The 27,089-nt window shown below is 36.8% G+C and overlaps 1 protein-coding gene across 2 annotated transcripts in view; it reads left to right on the forward strand.

The window, feature by feature from the left end:
* Positions 1–27,089, forward strand: part of Ep300 (E1A binding protein p300) — an 80,071-nt gene that overhangs the window by 41,620 nt on the left and 11,362 nt on the right. For both annotated transcript variants that reach the window (XM_046429250.2, XM_046429249.2), the window contains 17 exons: positions 464–601; positions 2,639–2,756; positions 3,581–3,755; positions 6,739–6,816; positions 7,450–7,559; positions 9,353–9,490; positions 10,192–10,629; positions 12,858–13,037; positions 13,260–13,404; positions 15,609–15,727; positions 17,007–17,246; positions 17,888–17,976; positions 20,596–20,676; positions 22,448–22,504; positions 23,637–23,714; positions 25,524–25,591; positions 26,832–26,982. In XM_046429250.2, coding sequence (XP_046285206.1) covers positions 464–601; positions 2,639–2,756; positions 3,581–3,755; positions 6,739–6,816; positions 7,450–7,559; positions 9,353–9,490; positions 10,192–10,629; positions 12,858–13,037; positions 13,260–13,404; positions 15,609–15,727; positions 17,007–17,246; positions 17,888–17,976; positions 20,596–20,676; positions 22,448–22,504; positions 23,637–23,714; positions 25,524–25,591; positions 26,832–26,982 — 2,403 coding nt within the window. The remainder of the gene's footprint in view (positions 1–463; positions 602–2,638; positions 2,757–3,580; positions 3,756–6,738; positions 6,817–7,449; positions 7,560–9,352; positions 9,491–10,191; positions 10,630–12,857; positions 13,038–13,259; positions 13,405–15,608; positions 15,728–17,006; positions 17,247–17,887; positions 17,977–20,595; positions 20,677–22,447; positions 22,505–23,636; positions 23,715–25,523; positions 25,592–26,831; positions 26,983–27,089) is intronic.

Raw genomic sequence — 27,089 nt, forward strand, 5'->3', positions numbered from 1 at the left:
TGATATTTTCTTTATGAAATAAGAGAAACATGTTGCACTTTCTACTCTTATTTTCAATTGTATCAATAGGAAGTTTAAGGATCACATCAGCATAAAAATAGAGTTTGATATAGTCCATTGTTAGGAGTCCCATTATCCAAGGGGGTTCCCTGAGATGTTATGTCCAAGTAACAGCTTTGTCTTTTGTCATGATCTAGTTTTTCCCAAACACAATTCTTCATTCTTCTCTTATAGTAGGAAGCATAATTTTTTTTCCCTCACACCAGTGCAATGACATAACCCGCACAGATACACTCACACGCATATTTTCTCTTATGCACACCATAGGGTATTATTACCCCCTTTATGCAAATAGATTTGCCATTGGTTATTGAACCTATGGCAGTAATCACTCTAAGCACTGATTAAGTGATGTCTTCTCTCTCCTGCCTGTCACTAAATCTATTTTTATGGCACTTTAAAGCCCAATGATGAATGAGAATGCCAGTGTAGCCTCCCTGGGTCCTATGCCAACCGCTGCTCAACCATCCAGTACTGGAATTCGGAAACAGTGGCATGAAGATATTACTCAGGATCTTCGAAATCATCTTGTTCATAAACTGTAAGTAAGATTGTGGGCATGTCTTTATTTATAAGTCTATCGTGTGAGCATTCTTCCAACCTGCTAGGCTTTTAACCACCAAAGAAATATTACTGATAATCAAATTGTTGATGTTGATAATTCTGTTCTTGTGTCATTCTTGCTTCTCAATTTTTTTCTCCTCTCATTTGTAGATTTTCAGCTTTAACATTATGTGAACTATTCTCCCTAGTGTCAACAATGAATGAACTGATTAACTATTGTTTATTTTAGTGCCATCGCCTTGCGTGATTTATATTTCATATGAAAACTTAATTCTCAGTTTTTTTAACTATGTAGAGGGTAAGATCCTTTTCTGTTAATCCTAGTATGATTTTTATTATGTTGACAAGTTGAATCTAGTTAGGTGGTCTCTCTGGTCTTGTGATCTTTTTTTTTTTTTAAAGAGAGAGAGAATGTTAATATTTATTTTTTAGTTTTCGGAGAACACATCTTTGTTTGTGGTGCTGAGGATTGAACCCGGGCCGCATGTCTGCCAGGCGAGCGCGCTACCGCTTGAACCACATCCCCAGCCCCTATTGTGATCTTTCAAATGTCCTCATAACAGCTTATGAAATACTTTCTGCATTATATGAATTTTATGTATGCCAGGTGCTCTTCTTCACAAACTCCATCTTCAACAGTTTTTGTCAGATGTAAACATAAGGTAAAATATAATGTGCCGAAGATCAAAAAGGCAGAGCTTAGATTTTATGGATTAGACTTTACCCTTGAAAAAGCATGAAGCATTTTTTCTTAGAGAAAGTAAGTCTTTCCGTTTCACCTCCACTCAATAGCAGGATCTCCTTTGTTTTATTCCCCTGCCCCTCTTTTTTTGTTTAGGGAGGGGATGTTTTTAGAGAATTGAACCCAGCAGTGCAACACCACTGAGCTATACCCCTAGTCTTTATTTCTTTAAGTTGCTTAAGCTGGTCTCTAGCTTGTGATCTTCCTGCCTCAGTCTCCTGAGTTATTGGATTATAGACTTACAACACTGTACTCAGCATTTTTATTTGTTTTATTTTATTTTTTTAAATACTTTTATAGTTGTAGATGGACACAATATCTTTATTTTTATTCATTTATTTTTTTATGTGGTGTTGAGGATCGAACCCAGGGCCTCACATGTGTGAAGCAAGCGTTCTACTACTAAGCTACAACCCCAGCCCATAGATTTTATTTTTTGTAGTCCTCTAGGGATTGAATCCGGGCTTCACTCCAGCAGGGCAAGCACTCTACCAATGAGCTACATCTCTAGCCCCATTTCTTTTTACTTATCATTATTTTATTTTTGAGACAGTATCTCACTGAGTTATCTGAGCTGGCCTTGAACTTGAGATTCTTCTGCTTCTCTCTGCCTTCCAAATAACTGGCATGTACTACTACATTTTTCAAATTGACTTGATTGGAATCATCAGGCTTACCTTAGGTTGGCTTAATTTTTTTTTTTTTTAAGTTGTCAATAGAATTTATTTATCTATCTGTGGTGCTGAGAATTGAACCCAGAGCCTCACACATGCTAGGCAAGTGCTTTACCAAGGCAAGAATGCTGTGGTTTTAATGAATTAATAAGGAATAACCAAACTGTTATTTTGTAATTAAAAAGTTTTTTGTGCTTTCAGATTTTTCTAGCAACTCATGTTGTGTCTTCTAAATGTTCACTTCCATCATCTTGATCTGTTTTCTTCTAGTATACTGTACATTTGAACTATTATGACAAAGGTCAGGATTTTTTGTTTGTTTATTTAGTGCCTTATAATTTCTTGAGTTCTTCATATAGAGTAATAGGGACTGGAGAATTTTTATGGAGTCATTTCTTATATTGTAATGAGGACATTTTGTTTTCACACAAAAAAGAATTTCATTTTGGTAAGTATTGCTGTATATGTGAATACATCTCTTTTCCCCTTAATTGTATGTTCATTGTACAAATTGGGGAAAGTATAGAGTATTGTACATTTGTATGACATGAATGAAAAGTTGACATGGTATTACAATAATAGGATTTTCTGTTCCCAGTGTTCAAGCCATATTTCCTACTCCGGATCCTGCTGCTTTAAAAGACAGGCGGATGGAAAATCTAGTTGCCTATGCTCGGAAAGTAGAAGGCGACATGTATGAATCTGCAAATAATCGCGTGAGCATCTGATTTTTGGTTTTCTGTTGAGAATCAGAAATGAGCCTGTTCTGGTTGTTTAATTTAGTCTTCTGTAACATAACAAGTGATACTATGCTTCCAAGAGTACTCCCTTTAGTTACCTCATCTTTTTATTTCAGTAGCGACAATATAAAGCAATTTCTTGAGTGTATATCACCAAAATTCTTATTTATATATATCTTTATTTTATTTATTTTTATATGGTGCTGAAGATCGAACCCAGGGCTATGCACATGCTTAGGCGCATGCTCTACCGCTAAGCCACAACACCAGCTCAAGATTCTTATATTATTTCCACTAAATACAGTGCACTGACTTGCTACTTTATTCATTTAGATTGTGTTTCTGTCAACTTAAAAAGTGACTGAGCTTTGTGCTATTTTCTCTAGATCATGGTATATAAGCTGCTTGAAATTGTTGTCTCAAGTAACAATGTAGTTTCTCTAATTAAACTTTCTTTCCAAGTTGACACTAACTTAAAATGTAGGATATTCTTTCCATGTCTTAGTGTATATTTTGGAATCCTCAATGTAGGATATTCTTTCCCAAGTTACCAGTGTATATTTTGGAATCCTGCTTTTAGAGACTGTGGTTTATTGTATGAATTCATAATAAAACTATTGGCCACATGATCATTGCAAACATGAACTTATTGTTGAAATGACCAAAGACAATAGATTCGATTTTTTCCATTTAATTTCTGTCTACTTTTTAAATGAAGCTTATATTTGTTCTTTGTTAATTTTTTCAGTTATCCAATGATAGTTCTTTTACCCTCAACTCTCTTCTTTTACTTCAAAAAGGCTGAATACTACCACCTTCTAGCTGAGAAGATATATAAGATACAGAAGGAACTAGAAGAAAAACGAAGGACTAGACTGCAGAAACAGAATATGCTACCAAATGCTGCAGGCATGGTACCAGTTTCCATGAATCCAGGGCCTAACATGGGACAGCCACAACAAGGAATGACTTCTAGTAAGTGGCTTTTACTTATTTGGGGATGAAGTTGATTGTGTTTATGTGTGTTTTCAGTACTAGGACTCGAACCCAGGTCCGTGTGCATGCTACCACTGTACTACATCCTTTGCCCTTCTATTTTATTTGGAGACAGGGTCTTAATAAATTATCCATGCTGAACTCAAAACTTGTGATCTTCCTGCCTGAGTCTCCTAACTAGTTGGGACTAAAGGCCTGTGCCACCTCACCCAATTTATAAAATGGTTTCCAAACAAAGCCATTAATTTGTATAAGCCGTGTAGTTGTTCTAGGGTTTTCAGATGGCCTTTTGCCAATGAAATGAATATAGTTCATCCATTAGTAAAAACAGCTATTGAGGGCTAGAGAGCTTGCCTAGCAAGTGTGAGACAATGGGATCAATTCTCAGTACCACATATAAATAAATAAAATAAAGGTCCATCAACAGCTTATACACACACATATATGTATATGTGTGTGTATATACATATATATATATAGTGACAGTTGATGGGGCTGGGGTTGTGACTCAGCAGTAGAGTGCTTGTCTAGCATGTGTGAGGCACTGGGTTTGATCCTCAACACCACATGAAGATAAATAAAGGTATTGTGTCCATCTATAACTAAAAAAATTTTTTTTGTGGTGTTGGGGATTAAACCCAGGGTCTTGTACATGCCAGGCAGGCACTCTGCCAACTGATGTATATCCCCAAAATATTTTTTAAAATGTCAGCTGAAGAGTATATTAAGATTTTGGGGCATTATGCTTAACTTGGTAATCTGACATTATTTTTTTTAGAGCCTGAAATAGTCTTCTCTAATAGTGGAACATAGAAAATAATGGCTTGCCTGTGACAGGCAACTAGTAGAGGTAGGCCGGCTATGTTCAGGGACCCCATAAAGGCTTAAATACTTCCTGAAAGTATTCAAGATCATGTTGCAATGTCATGCTTCCTCTTTAACACAACATATTTTGTGTCTTAAAACAAATTTTTAGAAGCATAGTATCATTTAAAATCGCGTCTGGTCATTTCTGGTTGTAACACCATTCTCCTAAACATTACTTCATTCATTCATTGACTTATTAGGTTCTAAGTAGTGAAATATGGTGTTGAGACACAGACATAAGAACACAGGCTGTTGAAATGATGTAAGAAAGGCTATGATAGTGGGTATTTGTTCCTCTTGAGTTAAGGGATACTGACCACCTATAGGAAGTATGAACTGAACCTCCAAATAGCAATTCTTATACGATCTGTTGACCATTGGAACTGAGGAATTCATCTTCCTCAATCCTTGGCCTTTAGCAGCCATATTTGAGAACTACAGTGTGCCAGATGCACCGATTTATTTATTTATGTGGTTACTTATTTATTTTTGGACACAGTCTCATTAATTTGTTTGTTTGTTTGGGGGCATAGTCTCATTAAGTCACCCAAGCTACTAGTGTAGAACTTGCAGTCTTTCTACTTTGGCCTCCTGAGTAACTAGGACTTTAGGCATCTGTAACCACATCTAGCTAAATACACTCTTCTAACTGAACAAAGATATATAAAGAATTAGAAAGAGCAACATTTCTGGCAGAAGGAATAGTATATATGGAGCCCCAGTGGCAAGGGAAGAGGAGCATACTTTTTGAGTAGGTATAAGGAAAAAATGTTTTGGAATGAGAAAACAAGGATTAGATTTGAGAAATGATCTCAACGAAAAAATAATGATTCCGAAAATAAGAGAAAATGAAATAATCTGGGTTTGATCCTGAACTAGTATAATTATTTGGGAAATAGAGAAGTACACGTTTGAAAATACTAGGGTTGGGTAGAATTTGCTCAAGTAGTATCAGTAAAATAATATGGTAAGTTTGCTGTTAGCTCATATTAAATCTGACATTTTATAAAATTAGATCCTTGCCTTATTCCTATTTATAGAAATTAGTCATAGACAAACTTAATGATTTTGAGCTTTAAGAGAAATGTTTGAAATTGAAATAGACTATTCAAGGAAATGTAAAAGGAAATTAAGAAATTTCTCTATAACTAGGCACTACCTGAAAGTTTTTTTTTTTTTTTTTTAAAGTTTTATTTATATGTGGTGCTGAGGATCAAACCCAGCGCCTCACTCATGGTAGGCAAGCGCTCTACCACTGAGCCACAACTCTAGCCCCAAACTGAAAGTTTTTAAAGAAAAAAATAATAATAATAGAAGGTATCATAAGCAGTACTGGACTGAACAAACTGAGGAAAGTATTTTCAATATTAAGGGTGCTAATCACCTTACTATGATAAGAGAGAGAGAGAAGGGCTGAGGTGTGGCTCAGTGGCAGGGCGCTCATCTAGCACGTGTGAGGCCCTGGGTTTGATCCTTAGTACCACACAAAAATGAATAAATAAAATGAGAGTATTGTGTCCAACTACAACTAAAAAATAAATAGTAAAAAAAGGAAAAAGATTAAACAATAATTATGGAAAATATATATGAAAGAGATATCAGTAGAGATATTTGGAAGGCTCTTTAAAAGTTAAAAATGCTCATTTATTACAGGTTATGAGCTGTCTGAAGTGATGGGTGATATCTCCTTAGAGGAGGGTCTCCCATTTGTGTGCCTGAGGTTTGACTGTGCAGCACTCAGGAGGAAGGAGCTGATCACTGAGGCATCTTGTTTTGTCACAGGATGGTGGAGAACTAATATTTTTCTCTGTACACCTTGTTGGATATATAGATGATCTAAGAAAACAGTAAAATTCATATATATAAATCTCATTGTTAAATATTTTTATTTTTGTGTTTAGGAGGCACATGATATAGTTCAATATAACATGAAGACATTTTCTTCAGGCTCATGTCTAATTCAGAATGTTTTTCTTTTGAGATTCAGGCTGATTTTTTAAAGCTATTATTAGCAATATATTGTAGATTTTCGTTTTGTTTAGTGAAGGCAGCTGGTACAAAAATAACTTGTTTAACCATTTCTCTTCCATTCCAGATGGTCCTTTACCTGATCCAGCTATGATCCGTGGCAGTGTGCCAAACCAGATGATGTCTCGGATTACTCCACAACCTGGTAAATTAAGAAAGAAAAATCCATTTTTAACAGTCTCTGATGTACTATAAAATTATACTTGCCATATTTTTTTCTTGCTTTAGACCAGTAGCAAGTATCAAAATTACCTGCTTGTCAAATTAAAAAACTTTTTGGGGTTGGAAGCCCACAGAGGAAGGGGTGTTGGGGGGCGGGGCGTGAAGAGCAGGTTGTCTGGCAGGTCAAAGGGCAGATGACAGTAAATGATAAAACATCCATTTCAAAACAGCTGGCTAAGTTGGAATTTACTGCAGCTTATAAAATTTCATTTAGAAACCATATGTTAGTTAACAATTCACTTTTTCAGCTGTTGTGAATGAAATATTCATTTGTAGTTATGAGGTTGAAAGAAAGTTTTTGTTATTAGTCCTGAAAAAATTACACAGAATCAGATATAAAAATTCTTATCTTGGGGCTGGGACTGTGGTTCAGCGGTAGAGTATATGCCTAGCATGTTGGAGGCCCTGGGTTCGATCCTCAATACCATATAAAAATAAAGTAAAGGTATTGTGTCCAACTACAACTAAAAATCAAATATTTAAAAAAAAAAAAAAAACCTCCTATCTCTCACTTCCTTAAAGGTATTCAGATATTATGTTTTACATGAATTCACAGGTTTAAATCAGTTTGGTCAGATGAATATGCCCCAGGCCCCTCTTGGACCCCGGCAAACCTCTCCTCTTCAGCACCATGGACAGTTGGCCCAGCCTGGAGCTCTCAACCCGGTTAGTTTGACTTCTTTCGGTAATCTGTTTGACTTCTACCTTATATATTAAAAATCTTTTTTCTTCGTTTTTACTTCATATCATAAACTACAAGACTTTGTTCTTACACTGCAAATCTGTTGTATTTGGCTTTTTATAAATATAAAATGATGCGTTTCAGGATAAGAATAGTTTTAGTATGGCAAGAACTAAATAGTATACCACAACTGGGAAAGAAATGTTAATACCCTTAAATTTTGCTTATCTTGTTTAACTAGAAACTACTTTTTAGAAATTTTTCCTAATTTCTAATCCTGAGATAACAAGTGGATGTAAATTGAAGAAAATTCATGTTAAGGAAGTGACATTACGTACTCAGTTTTGCAGTGTGAGTACTGGGGATCAAGGGTACTTTAATATTGAGCTATATTCCCAGCCTTTTAAATTTTTGATTGTGAGATAGCATCTCAGTTAATTGCCAAGGCTGCTCTTAAATTTGCCATCCTTCTGCCTTGGCCTCCTTAGTAATTGCCATGGTTAGGAGTACATGCATGTGCCACTATGCCCAGTTCTTGTGTACTGAACTAGGGGGAGAGAGGGGGTATTAAGTACATTGAGGAATTAATTATGGTTAAACTACAGTAAATTAAAACACTTTGTAGGTAATAATTTTGAAGTTTAGATAATGGCACAGAAGTGGCTTATAACTTTAAAAAAAAAAAAACATGGCTAAAGTGTATATATCATAGCTGACAAAAAAACTCCCATCCCTGGAGTTTCAACATTCACACTTTCTATAGATACCTCTTTCCTTTAGTACCTGTCTTCCCCTCTCCAGGCAGGGAATGATCTTTTGCAAGGGTAATAGAAAGGCAGTTGTCTGATTTAGAAACTGGAGAGTAGAAACTTAGCATCTTGCGGTTGCTTTTGTAAAGTCTTAGCCAGCCAGCCAGCTCCTGCCTTTGTCCCATATCTCAGCCTGCCTTTTATATTTACCAGGTACCACCATTCCTTGGGCCTTTTTGAAGTTCTCCAGCATTTACTACATCTCATTAATCTGTCATATTTAACCATGTATCCTGTTTTTATAATTTATAAGGCAGTGGCTTTTCTTTAAAGTTTATGAAGTTTTCCTCTTGGTACTCTAGATTTCCTGCCTACTGGTGCACACCAGTTAAGGCCATTCTCAGCAGCATAATGAGACCCTGCCTCAATAAATAAAAAGGGTTTGGGATGTGTCCCAATGTATAGAACACTACTGGGTCCAGCTCCTAGTACTGCAAAAAAGTAAAAAGTAAATCAATAAAAGTCTGGGTTTATGTAGAGCAATTTTAGAAATGAGATTTAACAGTCACTAGAGCATTTGCATATCATCAATCCTGTCAGATTCAGCAACCACTTGTAATATTTTGGATTTACCTGTTAGAGTCTTATTGTTGATGTTATTACAATACCAGTAACATGAGCAGAACGCTCATACAATTGTAATTCACTCTCTACACTTTTAACAGTGTGCACACAGTTGCCTTGATACTTTGTCAGAGTTCCAGGTATATTTGTGTACCAAGAGAATGTGCTTTTGTTATTTCTTTAGTAGGCTTGGGTAAACACTGAGGCTCTTCTGTTAAACGTTGGCATAAGAGTTGATTTTTCCATAACTTTATTTCTCCCTTGGTACTCTCACTTCTGCATGTATTCTCTTCTTTTTGCCTTTCTTTGCTGGAAACAAAGTCTGGAAACAAAGCCAGAGAAGTTGATAGTTCCAATTGTAGTAGAACTATATTGAAGCAGTTTGTTGCTCTGATTTTTTGCAGCCTATGGGCTATGGGCCTCGCATGCAGCAGCCTTCCAGCCAGAGCCAGTTCCTCTCCCAAACTCAGTTCCCATCACAGGGAATGAATGTAACAAATATGCCTTTGGCTCCATCCAGCGGTCAAGCACCAGTGTCTCAAGTATGTTTCACAAATGGATTTTTTACTTTGTTATTCTCTTGATTTAGGTTTTTACAGTGATGGGTGGCAGCAGAGAATTAGGGGGGGAAAACAGGATTGTTTATTTGTTTAGTAACAGTTTTGGATTTCAGAACATGAAGAGATTATTCAGTGATTTTTTTTTTTTTTTAAGAGAGTAGAGAGAGAGAATTTTAATATTTATTTTTTTTTTTTTTAGTTTTTGGCGGACACAACATCTTTGTTAGTATGTGGTGCTGAGGATCGAACCTGGGCCGCACGCATGCCAGGCGAGCGCGCTACCGCTTGAGCCACATCTCTAGCCCCTCAGTGATTTTTTTAAATTGGTGATTTTAACATTTTTTGAGGAGTAAACACTTTTAGAACTGAAAGTTTAGTGAGACTGCAATGTAGAAGGAGGAACTGTGACTGAAGAGAGGATAGAAAGGTCCCAGGAGCTCTGTATACTCAAGTCTCCTGTGCCCCTGCATTGATAAAACCATTCTGCTGAATGGTTTGAAGTCTCTTTGGTTAAGTACTAAATCAGTTGTATCATCATCCATCATCATCATCTGGGGGGCCAGCAATAGGATTTTTTTATAGGGTATTTTAAAATAGAGACCTTGCTGCTTTCTGTTTAATCATTTTATGTCCTAAATATATAGCCTGTCTATATAAATAATTTTTTCCCTTCATTTTAATAGGCACAAATGTCCAGTTCTTCCTGTCCAGTGAACTCTCCTATAATGCCTCCAGGTTCTCAAGGGAGCCACATTCACTGTCCTCCTCTCCCTCAGCCAGCTCTCCATCAGAATTCACCCTCTCCTGTACCCAGTCGTACCCCAACCCCTCACCACACTCCCCCAAGCATAGGGGCTCAGCAGCCACCAGCAACAGCAATTCCAGCCCCTGTTCCTACACCTCCTGCCATGCCACCTGGACAACAGCCCCAGGCCCTGCATCCCCCATCCAGACAGACACCTACACCACCAACAACCCAGCTTCCTCCCCAAGTGCAACCTTCACTTCCTGCTGCTCCTTCAGTCGACCAGCCCCAGCAGCAGCCTCGCTCGCAGCAAAGTACAGCAGCCTCTGTTCCCACACCAACAGCACCACTACTGCCTCCACAGCCTGCGACTCCGGTAAGTGGAGATTGGGTCTTACACAGAATTACTTAAATTGTTCTGTATTTTATTTGTGCACTATTTCTGGTCTTACTTATTTCATCTCTTATTTCTCCATGGATAGAATGGAACCTTTTCCATTTTGTTGCCTAGCATAGAAGGAACTGGGGTTAATGGATTTCTGAGTCTTTGTAGCACTGTTGTTTGTTTTTTTGTTTGTTCTTTCTTTGCAGTGTTGGGGATAGAACTCGGGGACACAAACACTGTGCTACATCTCCAGCCTTTTTATATTTATATAAATGTGTACACACACTATTTCTACTACTCGTACTTTCTTTTTTGGTAGGTGGAGTACTGGGGATTGAACTCAGAGGTACTTGACCACTGGGCCACATCCCCAGCCCTGTTTTGATTTTTTGACAGGGTCTCACTGAGTTGCTTAATGCCTCACCATTGCTGAAACTGGCTTTGAGCTTGTGATCCTCCTGCCTTATCTACCTGAGCCTCTAGGATTTCAGGCATGCACCACCACACCTGGCTACTTTTTCTTTAAGACAGAAGTTGCCGAGGCTGGCCTGGAATTTGCAGTCCTCTTGCCCTGATTATAGGCCTATATCACCATGCCAGCACTCTGTAGCTCTAAACAAAGTTAAAAAGTTATGATTACGGCTCGGGTTGTGGCTCAGAGGTAGAGCACTCGCCTAGGATGCGTGAGGCACTTGGGTTCAGTCCTCAGCACCACATAAAGTAAAATAAAGACATTGTGTCCACCTATAACTACAGAATTAAAAAAGAAAGTTAAGCTCAGGCAGGGAGTAAGACTCAGTGGTATAATACATGCATAAGGCCCTGGGTTCCGTCCCCTCCACCAAAAAAGAAAAAAGTGATCTAAGGTGAAAGAATTATAAGCCCACAACATGTAGTTTCTTTGTGACAGGTTGGTTATGTTTATGGTAAAAGGTCCAAATTTTCATCTAGTACATGAGTCTCTGTTAAAAGAACTCTGTAAGGCTTAGACTTTCTGCCTTGATGATTGATACTAATATTTTAGTTCAGTCATGTTTATGAATTAAGTACCAGCAGTAACCTCTAAAAAACAAGGAAGGGCAGAATATTGAAAAGACCAAATTTTGAAGATGTGAATTTGGTGTCAACATACCTTATATACAAACAGAGATATGATAAATGGTGGTATAAAGGTGTACTAAGAATTGTATGCAAAAAGAATTAAGAGAGTTCATGTATAATGGCATAATTTGGTGTGAACATACTTTATATACAGAGTTACAAAAAATTGCTGTGAATGGATAATTATGAATGTAATGCACTCCACTATTGTCATGTATGCAAGAAAGAAAGAAAAAAAGCTTTACATCATGGTTTCATTCTTAAAGTCTTAAGAATGGTCTAAGAGACAATGTTGCTACAGAAGTACTAAATAAAATCATTTGCTATGTTTAAAAAAAAAAAAAGACAAGACCAAATTTGCTTGATCTTTTTCTTTAATATGGTAAATTTGAAAAATACGACTAATTATATTGACTTTTTTTTTTTGTTCCTAATACAGTACTGGGAATAAAACTTTGGGCTTTGCACACGGCACTGTACCACTGAGCTAGTTCCTCAAGACCTGTAACATTTCTTATTGGGAAGTCTTCGAGGAAAGATTAAAATTGCCAGAGCTGGGGATGTGGCTCAAGCGGTAGCACGCTCGTCTTGGCATGCGCGGGGCGATGGGTTCAATCCTCGGCACAACATAAAAGTAAAATAAAGATGTTGTGTCCACCGAAAAATAAAAAATAATATTATTGTTTTTAAAAATAAGAGATTAAAATTGCCAGGGATTCCAACACATCCTTGCGTTGATTCAAAATAATCATTGTGTATGGAAGTTCACTATATTTGTTCTCTCTGCTTTTCTGTGTATTTGAAACTTTTGCTAATGAGAGGTTAAAAGAAAAATAGTTATCCTTTTGTTAGTTGTTTCATTTCTTGATACACGTGAGCTTCTCTGAGAAAGTCATCTTTGGAACTCCACTACTCACATAGTTCCACAGAATGTTAATTAGCAAAAAATAATCAGCCTGTCTGTATCGCAAAGGCCTTAATCTCCTGTTTCTAAATTGTGCACCATAAGTGGATATATAATGGCACTAGCCAAAATATTGGTGTGTAATTCTATGTAACTTAAATTCTACTTGTGTAATTGGCAAACTTTTGGTGTGTTTCCCCTTCTTTCTCTATAGCTTTCCCAGCCAGCTGTAAGCATTGAAGGACAGGTGTCAAACCCTCCATCTACTAGTAGCACAGAAGTGAATTCTCAGACCATTCCTGAGAAGCAGCCCTCACAGGAAGTAAAACTGGAGGCCAAAATGGAAGTGGATCAACCAGAACCAGCAGACACTCAGTCAGAGGATATTCCAGAGGTAAGAGTAGAGCAGGTAACTGCTATGATTTGATTATGACTCCTGATTTAAAGAAAAATATATTGTAGGAAAATATTCTGATAATTAGGTCTAATTACATTGATTTTTCCAGTGAGAAAGACTCCAGATATGTCCAGGGGAGAGAGTTAATTATGATATTAATTGTATTGTTTCACAACTGAATGTTTTTGAAATACAGAAAATACATACCTTATCTTTTAGGCTAAAGCTGAAGACTGTAAAGTGGAACCTGCAGAAACAGAAGAGAGAGGCACAGAGTTAAAAACTGAAATAAAAGAGGAGGAAGACCAGCCAAGTACTTCAGCTACCCAGTCTTCTCCAGCTCCCGGACAGTCAAAGAAAAAGAGTAAGATTTTTTAGGCCGTCTGTTTCTGGAGGTAGAGAAAAAACAAAGACCCAGAATAGAACAGGATTGGGCCTCTTGGGCCTCAGAAATAACCAGTAATGTGATTTAATTAAGTTTGGGGCCCTGAGCTTGGTTAACTATTATTGAAAAAGAATTTTTTTTCCTATAGATATTTGCACTTGCTATGACTGCTGAGTCAGTCGTGCCCCTCATTTCTTCAGGGTTTATTCATTAGCACCTTTGAGAAATTATCTTTTTCAGAAGAGAAAAATGGCTGAATTATATCCTTGACTAAAATGCAGGAAAGAATAGCACTAATAACAGTAGCATTTATGGTTTGCCTTCTTTGTGAACAAGGATCAGCAACTATATCACTTAAAAAACTACACAACAACTCTGAAGGTCGTTTTGTCTTCTTAAAATATTCTTTTAGTTGTAGATGGACACAATACCTTTATTTCATTTTTATGTGGCACTGAGGATCAAACCCAGGGCTTCACATATATGAGGCGAGTGTTCTACCACTGAGCCACAAAACTGAGGCAGCCTAAGTCTGAAGTTTTTAACAGGCAGGAAGACTAAGACTTAGCAAGTTTAAGTAACTAGCCCCAGGTCACTCAGCCAGATAGTACCTGGGCAGAGTGTTCACCTCGGATAACTCCCAAAAACTAGAACCAGAGCTTCTTATGGCTCTTGGTGATCCTTCAGGTAAGTGATCTGCTGAATCTTAGAGATGATGTATATAAAAATTTTCCAAAAATATAATATGACATAAAATACCAAGTTTAAAATTTTTCATTCAAAATATTTGTTAAGTGTTGAGATGGTATTTCAATGTAGGTAGGTTGTAACAAATGCAGTCTTTTTTTTTTTTTTTTTTTTAGTTGTAGATGGACACAATATCTTTATTTTTATTTGTTTATTTTTATGTGGTGCTGGGGATCAAGCCCAGGGCCTCACACGTGCAAGGCTAGTGCTCTACCACTGAGTTACAATCCCAGCCCCACAAATGCAGTCTTAACTATTAGGGATCTCTCTTCAAAACATTTAATCTGTAGAGCTGGGATTGTAGCTCAGTGGTAGAGTACTTGCCTAGCATGTGTGAGGCATTGGGTTCAATTCTCAGCACCATGTATAAATAAATAAAGATCCATCAACAACTAAAAAATTTTTTTAAAAAATTAACACGTTTACTCATTTATTTTGAGTACAAAGAAGTCTGAGATAGAACTCTCTCCTGTCTGTAGTGTAATTTTTTTTTTCATGGCAGTTCCTCACTGAAGTGAACAATATCTAAAAGTACTAACGAATATGTACCTGAAGGCGAAGTTAATTTTTAGATCAAGGCCTTCCCTTTCTCAGAGTATTTTGTTTTTATTTTTATTTATTCAGAGTTGAATCCTTAATCACTAGTTTCTTGAATGATGGCTTAAATTAATTCCATTCGCTGGAAATGCTAGCAAATCTTTCTTGACTTTTGGGAAAAGAACAGGTTTTGAATAACCAAGACTCTTATTCTTAACAACAACAATTTAGTGTTCTCTCTCTCTCTCTCTCTCTCTCTCTCTCTCTCTCTCTCTCTCTCTCTTTTAATTTTACACATAAACCCTAGTATACACTGTTAAAATAATATACCACTTTTACTCCTCGGCTCTAAAACATCAAGCATTTTAATCAGAGACTCTTTGAGTGCCTTCAATTCCTTTAGTGATAGGACAGAATCAGGTCTATTTCTGGCTTTGTTACGTAAATACTGGTGTCATGAAAGAACATTTTCTGTTCTCTTACCAGCAGTATCTTTCGGACTATTATTTTGTGACATCTCTTCATAGATTTTTAATTTCCCTTGGCTTCTCTTTCTACTTAGCCGAGTCTGTGTTAACTGAATTTATGACTGGAAAATTAACTGAGCTTATAATTGTGGTGACAAGTCATGCTGTTTTGAAGGTACTGCCTGTAAAGAGCAGGAGTTAGAATCAGGAAGCAAGCCGTTTCCTGGAGGACAGTGTAGTCACCTTCCATGCTAGTCAGTAAACCTAGGACCTCAATCATGCTAGGCAAGCACTCCATCGCTGAGCTATACCTCTAGCCCAGTATAATCACTTTGGTATTTTGTGAGTCTTAAGATACTTAAACTTCAGCTTGAATGTTTTTTTTTAAGTGGTTTGTTTCAATTGATAATCAATTTAAATGTACTTTTAAAGTTTTCAAACCAGAAGAACTACGACAGGCACTGATGCCAACATTAGAGGCACTTTACCGACAGGACCCAGAATCCCTTCCCTTTCGTCAACCTGTGGACCCTCAGCTTCTGGGAATCCCTGTAAGTATTTATTTTCTTTGGTTTTAATTTGGTACCAGTTTTATTGAGGTGTAATACACATACAAGTCACCTATTTAAAGTTCATAATTCAAAGGCTTTTAGTATATATTCTCAGAGTTGTACGTCACCATAATTTTAATTTTCTTTCTTTTTTTTTTTTTAGTTGTAGGTGGACACAATAATCTTTTATTTATTTTTTGACTTATCTTTCAAGTTTTAGGGGGCAGTTGGGGAGAGTTCAGCCATTTCATAGCATCAGTCAGTACCTCAAGTTAGGCATCGTGGCATGTGTCTATAACCCAGCTCTTTAGGAGGTTGAAGCAGGAGAACTAGGAGGTTTGAGTCCAGCTTGGGCAACATAGCATGACCCCATCTCTAAAATGAAAAAAAATCAATACTTCATCCCTTTTTGTGCTTTAATAATAGATAATACCACATTTCATTTATTCATTGTTTAATTGGTAAACATTTTGGTTATCTCCACTTTTTGGCTATTGAGGGTAGCACTGCTTTGTATATTCATGTACATGTTTTTATTGTAGTTATGTCTATATTTCTCTTTGGTAACTACTTTAGGAGTAGAATTTCTGGGTATTATGATTTATGGTGGACCCAAGTTAGTTTTGTGTCCTAGAGAGAGAATTTTTTAATATTTATTTTTTAGTGGACACAGCATCTTTATTTTATGTGGTGTTGAGGATCGAACCCAGCGCCCTGCACATGCCAGGCTAGCACATTACCGCTTGAGCCACATCCCCAGCCCAGTTTTGTGTCCTTTTAAAAATGCCATTATATACACCAGGCTGCTAGCAGCTTTCATTGGAAGGTTTTAAAATTTTGTTAGACAGGATACATGAGTGCTTCCAGGGGCAAAAATCCTTCAGGAGTTCATTTTTCCTTTGACCTTAGATGTAGCACTGAAGTTCTCTGGGCTTCATTTCCTCATTTTTATAGGCCCCTTCCAGTGAGTTTTTAAGACTTGTCTTCTTTGTACCAATCTCATGTGTACTATGGCATAGCAGCTGGAGTTACTTTGGGGACCATCAGCCTACTGTCTTGAGAATCCCTACTAGCTTTATTCTCCTTGCCCTCTGTACCATTTCATGTGTATATAAACTGATTTGAAGATGTGATGGATATTAGTCTACTATTAGGAATATAGACAGGTCAAAACTTCAATTACATGGAAAATTAAAAAGTATAATAGAGTACTCCATTCTGCCTCAAATACACTGCCCAAAGAGTGAATAATGTTGTTTGATGTCACTTGTCCTTGTAGGATTACTTTGATATTGTGAAAAGCCCCATGGATCTTTCTACCATCAAGAGGAAGTTAGACACTGGACAGTATCAAGAGCCTTGGCAATATGTGGATGACATTTGGCTCATGTTCAATAATGCCTGGCTATATAACCGGAAAACTTCACGGGTATACAAATACTGTTCCAAGCTCTCTGAGGTCTTTGAACAAGAAATTGACCCAGTCATGCAAAGCCTTGGATATTGTTGTGGCAGAAAGGTAAGAAATGGCTTTCAAATCTGCCTTTAAATAATGTCTTTTTCTCTCTCCCTCTTGTCTTCTCCCTCTCCCCTCCCTGTGCTGGAGATTAAACCCAGGGCATCAGGCATGCTAGGCCTGTAATCTACCACTGAGCTACATCCTCGGCCCCAAGAGGACCTTTCTCTAAATGCACTGTTTATTGTTAGTTTCACACATCACAGTAGTATATTATTTGTATAGAATGGGCTTTCTGTAAAGACATTTTGTACACAGACGTGAATTATATGGCAAACTAGACCTTAGAATGCCAAATCATCAGACTAAGCTCATCTGGAATAGGAGCTGTGTCCTGTTCCACTGTATGTGTACATTGCAGAACATCTACTAGCTTTCTTTTGCATACACAATTACAGTGTTTGAGCTGTACTTGTCCTAGTGGGGTCTGTGGAATGGGACAGAAATAAAAGACTGCTTAGTCTACCTCAGATGGTCAACTTCTATAGTATTCAACTTGGAATGTTTTTTGGAAACTGAAGTAGTCTGTTGTAATTAACATAAATGAAAACTAAGACATCACTAACTCTTGTTTAGATTTTCCATTGTGACTATTCTAACTCACACTTCACACTGTGCTCTTTAACAAAATATTTCTTTTGCAGTTGGAGTTTTCTCCACAGACACTGTGTTGCTATGGCAAACAGTTATGCACAATCCCTCGTGATGCTACTTACTACAGCTACCAGAACAGGTAAGCTTGACCACATGTAGACTGCAGTTCATGTGTCCTCGTGTCTAGGAAGTTGCATGCAGCTGAACAAGCACACATGCATCATGGTAACTTGCTTGAATACACCTGTACGCCACAAGTTCTACCATTATTTTCTGCCTTTGCTTGCAGAATTATAAAATTTCCTAGCAAAAAAATACCCTTGCTTGAGTTGTCTGGGCCTTTATTTACTTTTGTTTATTTTTTTGTTGTTTGGGGATTGAAACTAGGACCTCAACACATGCTAGGCAATACTGAGCTATACCCCAGCCCTGGGTTATACAGGAGGAACCCAAGACCTTGGGAAGATATGCAACTTTGTGAGCTCCTGGGACTGTATCCAGACTCCACATCTCTTTATGTTGTGCTTTTATTAATTGCCACAGCCTACTGTAGAACTTTGAATTAAAATTTGTTGGCTTTAGATACTATTGTATTTTTTTCCTGGTACCAGGGATTGAACATTAACTACTGAGCCACGTCTCTAAACCTCTTTTTCAAATATTTTATTTAGAGATAGGGTCTTGCTGAGTTGCTTGAGGTCTCAGTCTCCCAAACCACTGTAATTTGCAATTACAGGCGTGTGTCACTGCACGTGGCTAAAATTAGGTGTTGTGGGGTTTTTTTGTTGTTGTTTTTTTCTATGTGTGGCCTATCCCTTAGTAGCTCTTAGAAGAGATGAAAATAGGATTTTAGAGTATTTGCTTTGCTCTCTTCAAGTAAATTAAAAGGAAAACCTTCAAAATAGTTCTGTACCTGACTTCACAAAAAAAAAAAAAAAACAACAACTAGGTATTGCAGAGATTGGTAGACTTGTAATGAACTAAGCATTTTCTCCTGCTCAGTTAGTAACCAATAATCACAAAAATTGCATTCATGAATCTGTTTTAAACATGATTAATCTCATGTTTTCAATAATGAGGCTCCAATATAGCTTGCATTGGATGTTTATTTTGCAGTTTCTGACTAGTTAACAGCAGGGCTAGGTAGTTAAATGCCTTTAGTTTTTTAATAATACCAAACCTGGGGCTGGAGTTGTTACTCAGTGGTAGAGCGCTTATCTAGCATGTGTGAAGCACTGGGTTCGATCTTCGGCACCACATAAAAATAAATAAAATAGAGGTATATCAACAACTTAAAAAATTTTAAAAAATAATACCAAGCCCATGGTGTTGGGGTTTTGTTGAACTTGTATGCTACAGATGCATTTCTAGCCTTGAAAACTCACCCAAACTTTGTTTACTTAGAAGAGTTCATTGAACTCCTAATACTTTGTAGGCATTAGAATCCAGATTTTTTTTTTTTTAATTCCTTGAAAGTCAGGAAAGGGGAGACTAAAGTTACATAAGCACGTTGTATTTAAAAATTCAGATAACAACTGGCATGAAACTTTCCTCATGTTATAATCTTGATTTATGCCATTTTTGGATTTTTAACAACAATGTACAGTACTTTTTTTTTTAATATTTTTTAGTTGTAGTTGGACACAATACCTTTATTTCACTTATTTATTTTTATGTGGTGCTGAGGATCGTACCCAGGGTCTCATACTTGCAAGGCGAGCGCTCTGCCGCTGAGCCACAACCTCAGCCCCCTTTTTTTATTTCTTACCAATGCACATTTAATCATACCTGAATACACCGCTGCTTCCCCCCGCCCTTTTGAAGTATATAATGGGTATAATGTGTATTTAACTACTTTGTGGAATCTATTCAGTGAAAAACTATCTTTTTTACTTAAGGCTTCTTTAGGATTGTATTTTATGTTCTTTAATCATTTGTTTTTGGAGGAATTATTTCCTTCTACTGTATCCCTAGTGGGTCTTTTTTTAGTTACCAAGGATTACAGTCAATTACTGAACCACATCCCCACCCCTGTTTTGTATTTTATTTAGAGACAGGGTGTAGCCGAATTGCTTAGCACCTCTCTTTTTGCTGAGGCTGGCTTTGAACTCGAGATCCTGCTGCCTCAGCTTCCTGAGAAGCGTGCGCCACTGTGCCTTGCCCAACTGGGTTCTTTTGTTTTTCTTTTTGGAAGTGGGAAGAAGTGTGTGATTGCCATGTTTAGGTAGTGGTAAGAGTGACAGTCTCCTCTCTGGTATATTTATCATTCTTCCTCCTCCTGATTATTTACATCAAGTAGCATTAGCTAGTGAAGTGACAGGGTATGGGTCTGTGTAAGTGAAACATTTTTATTTGCTGTAATCATTTGCTACTTGTGATCCCGTTGAGATATTTAATGCTAATCTGTGCTTTGCCTTGGCTTTCTGCTTTGTGTTGTCCTGTCTTGCTTTTATGTTTTTTGTTGTCCTGCAATCCCTCATTTCTTCGTTTGTTTTGTGTTTTTTTTTTTCTCCCCCATGCTTGTCGTTGTCTGCACTTGGCTTTGATTGCAAAAAAACAAAAAACCAAACCAAAACCAAAAAACCCAAACTGTGGGGCCCATAAATCTGCATCATTGAATGTCCTTGTCGCCGTTGATGACCTGCTCTCTGCTCCCGTCCCCCTCCTTGGCCTGCTGTGATTGGTGGCTTCGTTGCTTGGCTTGGGCTGTGTTGTGTGAACGGAACAGTTCACCCCAGTATGGCCTTCTTGCCGACAGGTATCATTTCTGTGAGAAGTGTTTCAATGAAATCCAAGGGGAGAGCGTTTCTTTGGGGGATGACCCTTCCCAGCCCCAAACGTAAGTAACTGCATTATTTTGAGAAGTGTTTTGTTTGTTTGTTTTTGTTTTTTCTTCCCTCCCCTCAGTTTGTTTTCAGATGATGATGATACTTGGGCTTCTACATGGTGTTAGCTGGTCCTGTCTTGTATCATAGCCATTAGTCTCGGGTGGGTAGTTAAAAATTAAAAAAAACAGAAGTAACTCCTCAGTTGTACACTCACATTTCAGATGCCCAGTAGCCATCTATGGCTAGTTATCAGCACATAGCCATCATGGCATAAAGCTCTACTAGACAGTGCTGATCTAGGGATATGTCCACATTGGACAGTCAGTTTAGAGTAAAAGTACCCTATCTTCTGAAAAAATAACAGTCTTAACATGTAGGGCTTTAACAGACCTAGTTGGGTTTTGCAGTCTCATAAGCTCTTACCAGTTTGGTAAATGCCAAGAAAACTTTTGAAACATGTAGCCTTAACTGCAATGTTAATCTCTAAAATTTAGATACACTATTTATTTAAGAAAGAATAACTCTTTAAACAGAAGATGTGGAGTACATTCCACAAAAGTAGTAAAATAGTACAAACAGGATTCTGAGAAAACCTGGTTTTTCCAAACTGGATTATAATGTTGCACTTCCCTTTCAGTCACTATTGAAATACAGGATAGAAGTTCTGGGTTCTAGTCTGAGACTGTAGATGCTGGGAACCATGGTTTCCCAAGGAGGCATTCTGACTCTTGGCTAAAGCAGGGAGGTTCACTCTAGGGCAGGTTTCACTGATTCAGAAGGGGAAGTCAGTTTAGATAGAGTAGAAGTGGCCTACCAAGTGTTCCAGACTTCAAGGCAATATGTCTCTGGCTTTAAAAATTACTTTAATCTAAAAGAGTCTACATTTCTAAAAGTTCCCAGATCTTCCTGGTGCTCTTTGACTTCAGATCATACTTAGAGAGCCTAAGACCCACCATTCAGATAAATGAATCTCTAGGTTATAACTTGTGTAGGAAATTCTTTTAAATTTGGAAGTGTCCCCATTTTTGTAAGGAAAAATCACAGTATCAATGTGAGCCTCTAAAGTTGATTCTAGGCAGAACATGTGAGATCCATAGCTTCTGTATGTACTAAGGCCTGAGCAGTATGATGTGCTGGACTTCAGAAAGGGCTGCCATGGGAAATTGCTTTAAATATGTATATGTATATACTGTATATGAAATATAGAATTTTTGTCCTTCAAAATTAGCCTCTTTTGGGTAACTCTAAGAACCTGAATTATATACAATTAGCCTCCATTTCTACTGTCAATCAAAAATAAAAGACTTGAACATCTGTGGATTGTTAGTATCTATAGTTATAGTGTTCCTGGCTCCCTCTGATACCATGGAGTAACTAACTATATTCTTAATGTTGAGATTTTCTCTTGATAGAAAAGTTGAGTGTCGAGACATTACTGATAAAGAATTTTTTTAAATAGAGGTTTACTTCCTGCTGTTTTACATCAAGCTTATAAAAAAGTGTGTAAAACAGTGGGTCAGATAGAAAAGGAATTTTTATATTTAAATCTGGGTTCTTCATTTCATTTTAGGGCAAATTTATGTACTGTAAAGTCCTGTTGAAAATTCCTTTTCATAAACATGCATTTGTGTAGCCCAAGAATGCATATGTGTATATACACACACCCCTAAAGTATCTAAATTATCCACCTACTATGTGGGTGTGATCCCTTTAGTTAGATATGGTTAGATTGCTCATCTTTCTCTGTTGCCTTTTCTCACAGTGTCTGTTTTCTCTCCTTAGTACAATAAATAAAGAACAGTTTTCCAAGAGAAAAAATGACACATTGGATCCTGAATTGTAAGTAGTTTCTCTTGACCAATCAATACACTTTGACTTTTTTCCTTTCTTTCATTCTCGTTTTCCATGATCAGATGACTATATTTCTGTGTTAAATCTACATGATGTACATTTAAATCGCCAGAAAAAATATGGAAAGCATTTAGGAACTACGCCTGTTATGTTAGTTTGTATTTCCAGGTAGTAGTGTTCATATATATTTTACTGAATGATTTAATGTTTTATTGTGGTGGTTCTCTCTCTCTCTCTCTTTTTTTTTTTTTTTTTGGACTGGTTAAGGAACCAGCGCCTCACATACAGTAGGCAAGCACTCTACCACTGGGCTATATCCCCAGCACAGCTGTTCATAGTGTTTCTATGGGCCCATGTGAAACATCACATTACCTCTGCTCAGTGCTTTGTGTTCCATGTTCCATTATGTCCTGCATTTACAGTGCATGCTCATAATCCCTTCATTTGAAGCCCCTGGAGCACTGAAAAATATACCAGTTTTTTAGGTGTTTCTACAATGGATGGGAATGGTATTGGACTCGTTGAGATAATACAGAAATTTGTTATGTACAGAAATTTATACTGTCTTTCCATAGTCAAATTTAAGATGGTCACATTTAATGACTGAATATTATTACTTTTGAAATTTGCTTTATCTATAAACACTAAACGTTTTTAAAAATAAAAAGTTCATTAAATTGTTTTTCCAATTTTTTGGGCTTGACCTTGGCTAGCTTTTGAATTGTTAGAAATACTAGAAATTTGGGGGCTGGGGATGTGGCTCCAGCGGTAGCGCGCTCGCCTGGCATGTGTGTAGCCCGGGTTCGAATCCTCAGCACCACATACAAACAAAGATGTTGTGTCCGCCGAAAACTAAAAAATAAATCTCTCTCTCTCTCTTTAAAAAAAGAAATACTGGAAATTAAAAAAAGGTCCATTGACAACTAATTTTTTTTTTTATGTATGCATTTATATGTAGTGCTGAGAGAATCAAACCCAGTGCCTCATACATGCTAGGCAAATGTTCTATCACTGAGCTATAACCCAACCCTGGAAATTTCTTTTTTAGTTACTACTTAATTTTCAGTTTGAATTTCATTGAAGTTTCTATGTTAATTTTGGCATTGGCTTGCAATTTCAGGTTTGTTGAATGTACAGAGTGTGGAAGGAAGATGCATCAGATCTGTGTCCTTCATCATGAGATCATCTGGCCAGCTGGGTGAGGCTTATATCAATGTTTTCTCTGGAATTTTTCTTCATGAATATTAAGTTTTTTTCTTTGCCATAACCATTTTTACCTTCAGAGTTATTGTCTTTAAAATGTTTTCTTTGGATTGGGAAAAATCTCAGTATAATTTAATGTTTGAAACATTAAATAACCTAAAATCCAAAAATAAAAAATAGATTTCTCTCTTATTTGCATGCATTCTTTTCATTCATATATGTATATTTTATTCCGCTGGGTGTTACATTAAAATTGTTATATCAAAAGTAAATCTTTTGATAAAGCAGGTGTTAGATGTCATATAGCAATAGAAAAATAGATACAGATATTGGTGAGGGACACTTGTTACTACTTTAGAACACATGCTATGAATGGTATGATAAATGATGACTTTGCTAAGTGTTTTGACTTAAACAGTTTTTGGTGGGGATGGGGACAAGTTACATAGCTGTACTTGCAGTATAGGCTCATATTGAGAGAGGGACAGACAACCTTTCACTATGCAATAGTGGGGCTGATCCCAGCTCCATTCCCAAGGAAGAAAGGGAAATACAGGGCTTCATGGATCTCCATTACACATTGGACAAATTATTAATGCTGGTTTGATGGTCACATAGGAAAGGGGAAACTAGTTAAAATTTTTACAGAAAATATGGAATTGACCCCCAGCACAGCCAAAAAAGGTTTTTGGTTTTATAGAAAATATAACTCTAAGGAAAATTACAATAGGTGATTTTTAAAAAGTTACTACTTAATTTTCGGTTTGAATTATCTTGAAGTGTGCTTTTTTAGAGCTCTATTTAATAATTGTAGACTTGATAAGAATGATTATGATTAAAGAGATTTCTTATGGTTACTACAATTTAGGAGCAGTCAGCTAGTTTGAGATAATATTTACATTATTAAGCTTGCTTTTTTTCTAAATCAATAAAGTAAAAAATAAGATTCTTTCTTCCACCCAAATTCCTCACCACCAGAGTAACCATGGCTAACAGTTCCCACATCTATTTCTGTTTCATTATGTTTTACTGATGTAAATACTAGTTCTGTTTTTTTAGTTTTTGCATCTGATACATCAGGGACATTCATTTATGTGTGCTGCATTTTGGGGGTTTTGGGGTTTGGTTTTGATTCCTTTAATTTTGGATAATTACTAGAGATCAAAGCCAGCAACTTAGACATACTAGGCAAGTGCTCTACCCCTGAGCTGTATCTCCAGCCCTTTTTATTTTTGAGATAGGGTCTCAAAGTTGCTGAGGCACTTGTGATCTTCTGCGATTACAAGCATGTGCCACTGTGCCCAGCTTTTAGTTTTGAGACAGGATCTTGCTATGTTTCCCAGGCTGGCCTTGCTCTTCTCCTAGTTCAGTCTCCCAAGTAGGTGGGATTACAGGGGTATATCACCATGCCTAAGTCTGCTGTATCTTTAATGGATCCTTAGTTTCTGTAATGTCCTGTAACCCATTTAGTTAATTATTGATGTTTATGTGATTTCAGGTTGCAAGAAACTACATGTACACACACGTAATTATAGGAACAAAGAGAATGTATGTTTGAAATCAGTTGGTTCTACTTTTAAAATGTACATTTCTACCTGTAGCATTTAGGAAATATCAACACTTGTGCCACTGTGATTGGCCAGGAGAATATTCCTGTCTTAGTTTCTAATCTAATCTTTTCATATATAAACCAATTTATTTGCCCTTCACATTTCTTAAAATTTTTCTTACTGATTCCTAAAGGTGCAATCTATGTTAACTTAAATGCTATGTTGTGTAAGCAAAGTCTTGGTTTACATTTTAGATTTGTCTGTGATGGCTGTTTAAAGAAAACTGCACGAACTAGAAAAGAGAATAAGTTTTCTGCTAAAAGTAAGTTTTAATCTTATTTAAAGTTATTTAATCAGTAATCTACTGAAAATTGAATTGTAATCTGCATTTTTTATGTGAAATTGATTAGACACTACATGCTTTCCTTTTTTGTATGTTTCTCCTCACTTGGAGCATTTCATAATGAGGACCACATGTGGAAATAATTGGCCAGAAATGCCATCCTCTGAGCAACTATATCATTTATAGGGACGACGTTTAGGCTTCACATGATCTTTTCCAGGCAATGTGGAGCAGGAGAATCACAAGTTTGAGGCCAATCTGGGCAACTTACTGAGACCCTGTTTCAAAAATAAAAAGGGCAAGAGATGTAGCTCAGTGGTAGAGTGCCTCTGAGTTCAATCCACTGTACTGCAGAAAAGAAAGAGAATATTTTATCATAAAAGTAATTGACACTAATAATGTCATTGTAGTATTTCATTTAGTTTTATAGATGCTTTTGCAGTATATTGGTGACCTATGGATTGCTTTGACTCCTATACTGTTTTTAAATTTGCTCAACCATTATTGTGGCTCTATGGTAGACCTCTCACCTAGCACATGCAATGCCCTAGGTTCGATCCTCAGCACCACATAAAAATAAGTAAGTAAATGTCCAACTACAACTAAGAAAAATATTAAAATATATATTATCTTGGGCTGGGGTTGTGGCTCAGCGGAAGAGCGCTTGCTGCACTTGTGCGAGACCCTGGGTTCTATCCTCAGCACCATGTAAAAATAAATAAATAAAAGATAAGATGAAATTAATAAATAAAAAGATATTGTTCACACACACACACACACATATATATATATAATATTGCAAAGTCCATGTTGATGTTCATTGTTCTATGAATTTGACTTTTGAAAACTTCCCAAATAGTTGAAATATGAATTTAGACATTATTTGAGTACTTTGCTTCCTTTAAATAGCACATACTTAAATCACAGTGATACAGAGAATTATGCATAGCCCCACTCTAGTATGACATATAAACAAAATTTTCTTCCTCTGCCCCCTTCCCTATACAGACTACCTAGCTAACTTTTTAAAAATTTTAGTTAGTTCGTTTTTCTGTTTACACTGCGAATGAGGAGCACAATGAGATTTGAGATTGAACCTCAAGACTGATAGTAAGATTTCAATAATCTTGGTGAGGTTTTTTGTTTTGGTATTGATTTTGTTTATTCTGGGGGTTGAACCCAAGGCCATACCTTTTTAACTTTTAATATGTGTTCTTAGGGTTGCCATCTACCAGGCTTGGCACCTTTCTAGAGAATCGAGTGAATGACTTTCTGAGGCGACAAAATCATCCTGAATCAGGAGAGGTTACTGTTAGGGTTGTTCATGCTTCAGACAAAACTGTGGAGGTCAAACCAGGCATGAAAGCAAGGTATCTATTAATTAATTTCCTTTTTTTTCTCTTATGGATCCATAGTTGTTCATACCTAGGTTCTATTGGTCATTCCAACCTGAATGATATATGTTGTGGTTTTTTTT

This window comes from Marmota monax, unplaced genomic scaffold, assembly GCF_021218885.2.
Source record: "Marmota monax isolate L192 unplaced genomic scaffold, Marmota_monax_Labrador192_F-V1.1 WCK01_AAM20220418_F8-fsc00051, whole genome shotgun sequence".
NCBI lineage: Eukaryota > Metazoa > Chordata > Mammalia > Rodentia > Sciuridae > Marmota > Marmota monax.